At 42.5% G+C, this 9,734-nt stretch overlaps 2 protein-coding genes across 2 annotated transcripts; one reads left to right on the top strand and one right to left on the bottom strand.

Annotated features, from left to right (window-relative positions):
- The first annotated feature begins 1,926 nt into the window (after window positions 1–1,926).
- LOC139563904 (NF-kappa-B inhibitor alpha-like) lies at window positions 1,927–4,951 on the top strand. Its single transcript, XM_071382917.1, has 6 exons — window positions 1,927–2,268; window positions 3,067–3,172; window positions 3,328–3,541; window positions 3,737–3,825; window positions 3,976–4,233; window positions 4,463–4,951. Exons 1-6 carry the CDS (start codon window positions 2,021–2,023, stop codon window positions 4,505–4,507), a joined length of 960 nt encoding a protein of 319 aa, XP_071239018.1. The 5' UTR covers window positions 1,927–2,020; the 3' UTR covers window positions 4,508–4,951.
- A 2,270-nt stretch (window positions 4,952–7,221) lies between these two features.
- LOC139563905 (proteasome subunit alpha type-6-like) lies at window positions 7,222–9,726 on the bottom strand. Its single transcript, XM_071382919.1, has 7 exons — window positions 9,510–9,726; window positions 8,972–9,066; window positions 8,791–8,872; window positions 8,521–8,676; window positions 7,821–7,999; window positions 7,626–7,720; window positions 7,222–7,429 (listed from the first exon to the last, which is right to left on the bottom strand). The coding sequence occupies exons 1-7, from the start codon at window positions 9,583–9,585 to the stop codon at window positions 7,372–7,374; spliced, it is 741 nt and encodes a 246-aa protein (XP_071239020.1). The 5' UTR covers window positions 9,586–9,726; the 3' UTR covers window positions 7,222–7,371.
- Between the last annotated feature and the right edge of the window lie 8 nt (window positions 9,727–9,734).

Below are 9,734 nucleotides of genomic sequence, written 5' to 3'. Positions count from 1 at the left end.
CAAATTGGTGCATTCACCTTATGATATCCAGTGGAACAACCACTTTACAATAGTGCATCTAACTCTTTTAAGGGGGGGGGGGTTAGAAGGATTACTTTATCCTATCCTAGGTATTCCTTAAAGAGGTGGGGTTTCAGGTGTCTCCGGAAGGTGGTGATTGACTCCGCTGACCTGGCGTCGTGAGGGAGTTTGTTCCACCATTGGGGTGCCAGAGCAGCGAACAGTTTTGACTGGGCTGAGCGGGCTGAGCGGGAACTCAGCCCGCTCAGCCCGATTGGAGTCCACATCTGTGGTAAATTCAAATGATTGGACATGATTTGGAAAGGCACACACCTGTCTATTTAAGGTCCCATAGTTGACAGTGCATGTCAGAGCAAAGACGAAGCCATGAGGTCGAAGGAATTGTCCGTAGAGCGCCGAGACAGGATTGTGTCGAGGGACAGATCTGGGAAGGGTACCAAAAAATGTCTGCAGCAGTGAAGGTCCCCAAGAGCACAGTGGCCTCCATCATTCTTAAATGGAAGCATTTTGGACTCACCAAGTGTCATGTCTGGGGGAAACCTGGCACCATCCCTACGGTGAAGCATGGTGGTGGCAGCATCATGCTGTGGGGATGTTTTTCAGCCTCAGGGACTGGGAGACTAGTCAGGATCGAGGTAAAGATGAACAGAGCAAAGTACAGAGAGATCCTTAGAGAGAACCTGCACCAGATCACTCAGTACCTCAGACTGGGGGCGAAGGTTCACCTTCCAACAGGACAACGAACCTAAGCACACAGCCAAGACAAAGCAGGAGTGGCTTCGGGACAAGTCTCTGGATGTCCTTGAGTGGCCCAGCCAGTGCCTGTACTGGAACCCGATCGAACATCTCTGGGGAGACCTGAAAATAGCTGTGCAGCGACGCTCCCCATCCAACCTGACAGGGCTTGAGAGGATCTGCAGAGAAGAGGTGCTTCAACAAAGTACTGAGTAAAGGGTCTGAATACTTATATGAATGGTATTTCAGTTTTGTTTTTAATACATGCAAACATTTCTAAAAACCTGTTTTTGCTTTGTCATAATGGGGTATTGAGTAGATTGATGAGGAGACAAAAAAACAACAATCAATTTTAGAATAAGGCTGTAACGTAATAAAATGTGGAAAAAGTCAAGTGGTCTGAATACTTTCTGGATGCACTGTAAGCAGACAGGAGTTTCCTAATTGTAATGCAGTTCTGTCTCATTAGGCCTATCATTGTACAGAGGGATGAAATATTTGACAAAATAAAATGTATTGACAGGCCTACTCAGCCAATATAATCTATTGTCACGCCCTGACCACAGCGTGACTGGGGGTGATCTAGTTTATTTATTTCTATGTGGTGTTCTAGTTTATTTTCTATGTTGGTTTTTTGTATGATTCCCAATTAGAGGCAGCTGGTAATCGTTGTCTCTAATTGGGGATCATATTTAAGTAGCTGTTTTCCCCACCTGTGTTTATGGGATATTGTTTTGAGTTAGTGCACGTAGCAACTCTGTAGTCACGGTTCGTTGTTAGTTTATTTTTTATTTGTTTTTGTCTTTGCTTAGTTTCACTTTCTAATAAATAATGTGGAACTCAACATCCGCTGCGCCTTGGTCCGACATTTATTTCAGCGAACGTGACATCTATTCTGCAAGTAGCCAACTATATGCACTATAATCAGGCAAAATATATTTTGCTTACTTTTAATCAACTGAGTGAATTGTCTTGATTTTATTTCGGCTATCATTTGCATTTATGTAGGATTATGCACATTTCTCAAAACTTCAAATGCCCTCTGCAATGTTCTAACATAAACCTAATCTGTTTTTTTTTTAAGGGGGTTCGTTTCATGTTGGATAAACGGCCACAATAATGAAAATGCAGAATTTAAATGTGACAGTGCAATCCGCCTGGAAATCCCCCACCCTGTGTTGACTCCTCCCCCTCTGGCACTACTAGAATTTAATGCTGGTGTATGTAAAGTTCTGAATTACAACCAACACAGAAGCCAGTGTCAATGGACCTTCATCGAGCGAGAATCCTCAAACACATGGATTGTAACACTGATGGTCGACATTCTAAGGATGGGAAAGTTAAATCTTTCAATGAAGAGCGGCTGGACAGTGGCCTCGACTCTCTCAAAGATGAGGAATATAAAGTTGTCGCCTGTGAGCTCGAGCGTCTTCGTGTGGATTGTCCCGCACCGCAGAGAGACGAATGCGGCAATGAACTGTGGAAGGAACAAGTTTCAGATGATGGAGACACGTACGTTGAGAAACTATAATACCATCTGTGGACATTCAAGTTTTTTTCCATGTCAGAAGATAGTTACACCAAGTCTACTATAAATAATGCATTATTATTGTTATTTTTAGGCTATATAGGTAACCTAACGGATAGCGCGTTGGGCAATTCACCTAAGGGTCCTGGTTCGAATACCCGAGCCGACAAGGTGTAAATCAATCGATGTGCCCTTGAGCAAGGCACTTAACTCTAATTTGCTTCAGGGGCTCCTTACTACTCTGGCATACTCTGTAAAACAATACATTTCACTGCACCTATCCAGTGAATGTGACAATATAAAAACAAATGTACGCTTATTTTTGTAGTTGAGTAATTTTTCGCAATTGTGGGTGTCTTCCAGTGTGCAACAGTTATTGTTAGCATTTGCATGCAAAGCAGCCTCTAAACAATGCACAAGGAAGGTATTGGGGGGAGTTAGTCAGAGTGATTATTATGGTCATTGTGGACTGTACGTAAACAAAAGGCTATCAGAACGGAATGTACTATGGCCGGGGGTCAAATGGGCGGCGCTCACACTCTGCCCCAGCCGGGAAAGTCCCAGGCCTCGTGCCAGAAACCACGCGCTGCAACGTACGCCAGTGCGTCAAGCCACCACTAGTAGAAATAGCTTGAGGGGGAAAAAGTGTGAAGTCTATGAAGTGCTGCCGTTTTCTCATTCTACATTTTAAACCCCTACATGTCATATTCATGTTATTTTCTTTTGTTGAGTAATCTGAGCAGTTAAATAATACATTCTTATTTCTTTTTAAATCTATGCAGGCTTCTCCACCTTGCCATTATCCATGAAGCCAAGGACTGTGCAAGGAAGATGATAGCGCTGTCATGCAATGAGCCTTTCCTCAATCAACATAACTACCAGAGACAGGTAAATACAGCTAAAACCTGCACAAATAGATGCATAGGTAGAATACAAGGTGTATGTGTATGTACGAGAGAGTGAAGTATATGCACACTTACAATAACGTTTTTTGTGTGAGACCCATACTTCCAGTTCCTAACCAAATCCCTCCTCCCCTATAGAGTCCTCTCCACCTGGCTGTGATCACAGAGCAGGCTGAGATAGTGGAGTGTCTCCTGAAGGCTGGCTGTGACCCCACGCTAGTGGACGAGAGTGGCAACACAGCCCTTCACATCGCCTGCAGGAAGGGCTCTCTCACCTGCTTCAGTGTCCTCACCCAGACCCAGGGCTGCTCTACCCAGCTCCCAGCCATCATGGCCACGCCAAACTACAGTGGTAAGAAGGGTCTAGTCTATTTTCTGTTACTTGTTTCAGCTGGTAGGGAACCTGTGGCCATACTGAAACTAAGCAACTACTAAATAATGTTTAACAACTGCAGTAATTACAGTTACTACACAGGTATAAGGGCAGCTTAATGTAAAGTGTTATCCTTTTCTCTGACCATTGGTCTTCCTCTGCTCTCTGTTTCAGGTCAGAACTGTTTGCATCTGGTCTCTATCCATGGCTTCCTCTCGCTAGTGGAGAGCCTTGTTGATCTCGGAGCTGACATCGATGCACAGGTATGCATGCAAAAACTTAGTCTTTCTTCAACCCTACCCTCACAATAGTCCACTCATTTGACTATGTCATGCACATTTAATAAAAAACATCCAAATGCTATGTATTTTCCGTTAACTTATTTGGTACTTGTTTGTCCCTTGGTGTTCCAGGAGCAGTGCAATGGCCGCAGCCCTCTCCACCTGGCTGTTGACCTACAGAACCTGGACTTGGTGCTGCTCCTGGTCAGTAAAGGGGCGAATGTCAACAGCCTGACCTATGGCGGTCACACGCCGTACCACTTGACCTACGGACGCCAGAACGCCTCCATCGAAAGGGAACTGTATGAGCTGACGGCCCAGGAGCTGAGAGAACTGCCAGACAGTGAGTCTGAGGACAGTGAGGAAGAGGAGGGACAGTCTGATGAAGTGGTGAGTGTGACTTAACTCTGATGTGAGTTTATTTGGACTGTGAGTGTGTGACACATCGCTACTGTGTGTGATTGCTTGTATAGGGTTTTGCCATATAGTTCTGTAGTGATACTAAACTGTGAAAATGGTTCAGCATATCTAGCTGTATGTCATGAGTGAACCCAGCAGATTAGACGTTTTAGATAGTCATGAGTGAACTTTGGCTCTAATCCACCTTCTCCTTTCGCAGGTGACATGTTGGTATGATGACGTTCAATGGAATGGGTGCCATTAGAAAATAGACCACAGAACCTCCAAAGAACAGTAGTACAGGCAGAGACAGAAGCTCATCTGTGCACAGGCTTTCGCTTTGGTACAGTCGCATGCCGAAGTGGTGCCAACCTCAGAGGTAGAGGATGGCAGAAGACTGGTACAGCAGGGGTACAACAGACTGACAAAGTGATGATGGACAATGTGAACCACTGAGAAGATGCCAAATAAACAAAATGGATGCCAATAAATAAGTCTGTATGGCTCTGAAAGACTCATTATCACAGCATACATCCAACCAACGATGTAATAACACCTACATGTATTATATTGTAAATGGATGTGAATACAAAGATTTATATTTTTTAAATGTATAAAGTTTGACTATTGTAAATGCTTTCCATTGTTTGTGGAAAGGTAAAGCAAGCCACACACTCCAGTAAATTAAAACAATCCATATTTAACATTGCCTTGATTTCTGGTGTTTTTCCATCTGTTGGAGATTGATGAAAAAAGATGGTAATTTTTCAGAACTTAAGTCATATCTCTTTACGAGACTGAATCATGCAATTATGTTAAATAAATTACACAGATGCCAAAAGGTCAGTGTTCAAGACTAACACACTATTATGCAGATAAAATGGCACATCACAAATGCCCGAACAGAATAAGGGACTCAAGTTCCAAGTTGCTGGTCTATCAGGCTTCTGAATGAGTTATAGCCAAATGATGAGCTGTACCATCTATCCATAGACTTGTATAGGTAATTAGTATTGTTATTATAGCTGAGTACACTTGCATTTCCTGTAAGGGTGGGGCCAAGACTGGCAGCAGTGAACAATTTCCCTGGGGAGTCAGAGCTTCACAGACATGAGGAACTCTCAGATGTTAAATGTGATTAAGGTCATGTGATGAGGGATATACAGTAACTTTGATTACCTGTGTGTGTGCGTGTACAAACAGTCTGGTAGAACTTCGAGACTTTTGTCAGTGTGGTTATTGTCATGCGTATAAGTACAAGCTTAACAGCTCATGAGAATCTACCACTGAGCTACTGATTTTCATACTACAAAGATGAGTAATTTTACCTTGTCGGTCTACTTTTCAGTGGTGCATTCTCAGAGAAACCTCTGCAGGTGAAGGCAAATTATTTAGTCATAGCATGCTCCCTCAAAGCCCGAAGTGATCAGGAAACACAAGAGGGACAGCCAGGCCATTCAGAAAAGAGTCCCGAGGGGGAATAAGAGAAGCTCATATGACTCGGCATGACAAGGAGAAATGACAAAGCCTTCGGATGGAAAATCCAGACCGTCTTCATGAAGGGGAATATACAGTGCATTTGCAAATTATTCAGACCCCTCGACTTTTTCCACATTACATTAGACTTATTCTAAAATTGATTAAATAACATTTTGTCATCAACCTACACATAATACCTCATGACAAAGCAAAAACAGGTTTTTAGAACTTTCTCAAACATAAAAAAACCCTGAAATATCGAATTTACTTCAGTACTCAGACCCTTTACCCAGTACTTTGTTAAAGCACTTTTGGCAGCAATTACAGCCTTGAGTCTCCTTGGGTATGACGCTACAAGCTTGGCACACCTGTATTTGGGGAGTTTCTCCCATTCTTCTCTGCAGATCCTCTTCAAGCTTTGTCAGAGGAGTGTCGCTGCACAGCTATTTTCAGGTCTCTCCAGAGATGTTCGATCGGGTTCAAGTCTGGGCTCTGGCTGGGCCACTCAAGGACATTCAGAGACTTGTCCCAAACTCACTTCTGCATTGTCTTGGCTGTGTGCTTAAGGTCATTGTCCAGTTGGAAGGTGAACCTTTGCCCCAGTCCGAGGTACTGAACGCTCTGGAGCAGGTTTTCATCGAGGATCTCTCTGTACTTTGCGCCGTTCATCTTTCCCTCGAACCTGACTAGTCTCCCAGTCCCTGAAAAACATCCCCACAGCATGATTCTGCCACCACCATGCTTCACCGTAGGGATGGTGCCAGGTTTCCTCCAGACATGACACTTGGTATTCAGGCCAATGAGTTCAATCTTGGTTTCATCAGACCAGATATTTTTTCTCATGGTCCGAGGGTCATTTAGGTGCCATTTGGCAAACTCCAAGGAGGCCGTCATGTGCCTTCGCGAACAATTCCTTCGACCTCATGTCTTGGTTTTTGCTCTGACATGCACTGTCAACTGTGAGACCTTATATAGACAGGTGTATGCCTTTCCCTATCAATTGAATTGACCACATGTGGACTCCATTCAACTTGTAGAAACAGCAAGGACGATGAATGGAAACAGGATGCATACTTATGAAAATGTGAATACTTATGTAAATGTCATCATTGAAGATGAGGTAATTCCATTTTAGGTGATTGCTAAAAATCAGAGTTGTCTTTGATAAGACATTTGTGGATGTGAATATCAAGTTTATAATGCACACATGCTTACAACCACTTCAAGAATGCTGTACATCCAGCAGTCTAGAACAGGGAATAAGGGGATCTTCAATCTCATTGCTCAACTTTCAAATATTATTGTATTGCATCACTAATGTGCTGAGCTGTGTGGACAATTTATTTCAAAAGATCTGAATCCACTTGCCTTTGTTTTTAAGTAAAATAAGACATTCAGGGATTTCTATAGCACACACACAATCATGGTGTCAAATAACATTCAGCATAAGGCTTTGGATCTATGCACCATATCTGTATGGGGAAAGAAAACCTACCAGGATTTGAGTTTCTCGAAAACATTCTCTTTAATTGAACAGCGTAAATGTACAGCAAAAAAGAAGTCAGCGCTTTTGTTCTGAAGATCAGCGGTAGTGTTCTCTGTCATATTTCTAGGGTAGTCTCCCCTCTAGACTGGAACACATGGAAACACTCAATCTCGCTCTGACAGGGACACAAGGTGGACATCGATCTCGGTCTCTGTCAGGATCCTGTAAATGGAGAGAGACAAATACTGATTCTGCCTGGTTCTCTGTACATAACCTATCTGTTCAGTGTATACTTGGTTTTTACACAACATACAAAAAAAGATTACATTTCTATTTACACTTATGACTTCCTATGTTCTTTTCTGCACCAAGCTTCGAAAAGTTCCATCACTATTAAACAATTCCCATGGAGACCCACCTGAATTTAGGGTCTTCCGTTGTAATGACACCGATCTCTAGCTCGGAGGGCTTGAAGTCAATGGACAGTACCGTAGACAAACAAGTTATCGCAGTCTGTAAACAAAAGAGGATGAAACTCAAACTATTTCAAATCGGGACTAGTTTGCTGATTTAGGTTATATTATTCTACACACCAAGGGGTATGGTATTTTACCTCGATTGTTTGCGCAAAGGTCCAGTCCAGTTTCTTCTTGACCTTTTTCTCCAGGAAGGTGGTGGCCTCTGTCTGTTTGACCCCAGCAGCGGTGGCCTTGAAGCCACAGTAGTATCCTGCAGGGTCACACTTATACACCTGGGGACCACACTCCTCGTCCACGCCAATCACTATCATGCCTGCAACAATGGATAAAAAAAACAATTAATTAAGTGAGACCAAAGGCCAAAACTAAAAGCATCTTAGCTAAGAATGCAACTTTCTTACTCTGCATTTCCCCCCAAAAAATACATTTACATTTTTGTCATTTAGCAGATGCTCTTATCCAGAGTGACTTACAGTTAGTGCATTCATCTTAAGATAGCTAGGTGAGAACCACATATCGCAGTCATAGTAAGTCAATTTTTCTTCAATAAAGAAGTTATCAGCAATGTCAGTGCAAGTAGGAAAAGTGCCGTTTTTTAGGGGGGGGGGGGGGGGGAATAAGACAGATGTCTTATTTAAGATACTCTTTGAAAAGCTAGGGTTTCAGACGTTTTCATAAGATGGGCAGGGACTCTGCTGTCCTGACGTTTTTATTAGTGAGGAACAGTCGTACTGTTAATTTTAAACCAGCAGGTTTGGTTCACCTCCAATAATTTGAAACCACTTATAGTCCAAGATTATTATTATTATTTTTAAACAGAATTGTAACACTTACAGCAACCCAGAGGTCTCATCTCAGCGTTCTGTGTGTACACCTGAGAGATGTCAGCCATCCTCTTACACAGCATGTCCACTGGGATCTCATAGCCGTACTTGTACTTCCAGTTGGCTGCTTCGTAGCGAGCTCTCTGGACTTGAGACTTGCTGTCAGCTGAACACAAAAGAATCGGTTATTATTTGTCATTATTACATAAATTAATTAATACACTCCATGAAGTTAATATTCAGTGTGTATTGGATATTTCAACCTTAAAATATTTCCCACCTGTCATTCCGGACATGACACAGCCAATGTTTTCTGTTATTTTGAATAGGTGTGTGACTGTGGAGGCATCAAGAAGCTTGTCCTGTAGGAGAGATTGAAGAGTACATCTCATTACAGCCTGTAACATCGCATAGGCATATTGATAACAGAGCAATGAATAAGTCATGAAGAATGTTCTTACTGGAACTTTCTTCTGTGTGACGACAACTGCACAGTCTTGTCCTCGGATAGCTAATGAGGTAAGGCCACCTTGATTGATAGCCTTGAATGCATATTCTGGGGAAATAAACACAACAGGAAAACATTATGCATCACTCCAGACTGTTGTTTATGGGAGAGATAACAGATTCAAAGCGGCAACTTCTGTCAAATAACGTTACACGAGTAGTTCTTAGGTTAGCAAATTTCAAGCGCAGCAGGAACTGTTGACAGATTTGAATTTGAACGTTAGCTAGGATAGCTACTTAGCTGGCTAACTAGCTAATTGATTAGCTACTAGTTAGCAAGCATAATCAATTTCTTACGCGTTAGGATCTGACAATGTTAACATACTTTATCCGTTCACTGACAGAATTAAACAGCTAATAATATGCTTAACTTAAGTAACATGTCCCTTAACATTACTAGCTAGCTAAGTTACTAGCTTACGTTAGTTTGCTACCGGTGATGACTGCGCAAGTTAGTATTTTTTATTTTCTTCATAACGATCCCATACTAACCGACTTGGTAGAGTCTGCCCTCTGGAGAGAAGATGGTAATATGTCGGTCAAATCCTGCACTCGACCCTCGGGACATTGTGTTGGTAAATATGTATAAAAGTTGAAACTGAAAATAGAACAGCTCAGGGAAAAAACGATGCACGGCAATGACCCCCGGAAGTAGTTCTCGGGAACAGTAGATTCATGTTCGGGTCAAGCGAAGAAGGGGCGTGGTTTACTCACACT

The sequence above is a fragment of the Salvelinus alpinus genome, chromosome 34 (genome assembly GCF_045679555.1).
Source record: "Salvelinus alpinus chromosome 34, SLU_Salpinus.1, whole genome shotgun sequence".
Lineage (NCBI taxonomy): Eukaryota > Metazoa > Chordata > Actinopteri > Salmoniformes > Salmonidae > Salvelinus > Salvelinus alpinus.
Note: the sequence above shows the minus strand (reverse complement) of the source record. Positions and strands in the feature narration are given on the sequence as shown.